The sequence below is a fragment of the Cebus imitator genome, unplaced genomic scaffold (genome assembly GCF_001604975.1).
Source record: "Cebus imitator isolate Cc_AM_T3 unplaced genomic scaffold, Cebus_imitator-1.0 Scaffold53, whole genome shotgun sequence".
Taxonomy (NCBI): Eukaryota; Metazoa; Chordata; class Mammalia; order Primates; family Cebidae; genus Cebus; species Cebus imitator.
In genome coordinates this window covers 2922718-2923749 of record NW_016107368.1, presented here as the reverse complement: position 1 = coordinate 2923749, position 1032 = coordinate 2922718, and the positions used below count along the sequence as shown (strand labels likewise).

At 55.2% G+C, this 1032-nt stretch overlaps 1 protein-coding gene across 4 annotated transcripts in view; it reads right to left on the bottom strand.

The window, feature by feature from the left end:
• SH2D3A (SH2 domain containing 3A) overlaps positions 1-1032 on the bottom strand; it is a 14838-nt gene that overhangs the window by 7754 nt on the left and 6052 nt on the right. For 3 of the 4 annotated variants that reach the window (XM_017528277.2, XM_037738386.1, XM_037738384.1), the window contains one exon: positions 72-421. The exons of the other annotated variant lie outside the window; for it this stretch is intronic. In XM_017528277.2, coding sequence (XP_017383766.1) covers positions 72-421 — 350 coding nt within the window. The remainder of the gene's footprint in view (positions 1-71; positions 422-1032) is intronic. 4 annotated transcript variants of the gene reach the window in all.

The following is a 1032-nucleotide window of genomic DNA, read 5'->3' as shown; positions in this document are numbered from 1 at the left end:
CAACCATTGAGCTGGAAAACCCTGGGAGTGTTGGTTGGGTATTCTCCAGGAGGTAGGGAGACTGTGAGTACCTGAGCGGCTCGGTCCCAGCTGGGCCATCCATCAGGGTGTCCTCGCTAAAGCTGCGTCGCAGAGGCCCCCGCCGAGTCACGGGCCTGGAGACCACAGCCCCTGTGGCCTGGGACAGCGGGCGCCTGCCTGTCAGGTAACTGTGAACCAGAGCGGGCATGCTAGGGAATTGCTCGTCCTCGAGTTGAAAGAGGGCTGTGGGTCGGCCTGGCCGGGGACGCAGAGCCACACGGAACACCTCGAAATGGAGGGCCGAGCCCCGCCAGCGGCAGGAAATCACGGGGTGGCCCCCACGGGACCCAGAAGCACGAACCAGGAAGTCGCCATCTTGCTCAAGAAGAGCTTCAGCTTTCTGTAGATGGAGGACAGGGGGCAGGGGAATTAGGTATGAACCCAGAGCAGTGGTTAATGGTGGCTCCTTCCACCATCACCCCCACCACCCAAGAAAAGCTACCCCAGTGAAACTTCTGGGGCAGGCAGAGACTGGGAAGTTTCACGTCAAGCCCCGTTGCGGTTTCTCCTGGCACCTATGTGGACTGCATTTCCCGGGCTCCCTTGCAGCTAGGGTTGTCATGTGATGAGAACTGGCCAATGGGATGTGGGTTAGAAGGGCCACGGGAAATGTCCAGGCCTGGCTTATAAAACCCTGCTGTACAGTATTATAGTTTCTGTCCCCTGTCTGTCAGCTGATATCCCCAAAGCCCTGAGGGATGACAGAGCAAGATGGACTTGGCTCCTGACTGATTTATGGAGATTTGTATCTCCTCTCCTCAACCACCTTGGACTATCACATTACCATGTTGACTGTGTTTCACTGGTGTTATCTTGGGGATGTTTGTTACAGCAGACGCTGATAGATGTAACATCAAATTTGGTAAATGGACTGGGCTTACTATGCAAATTTGGCTTCAAGAGAAGCCATTCGCTGGATGCTACCAGATGGGGCCCCTTCTTCTTTTTTTT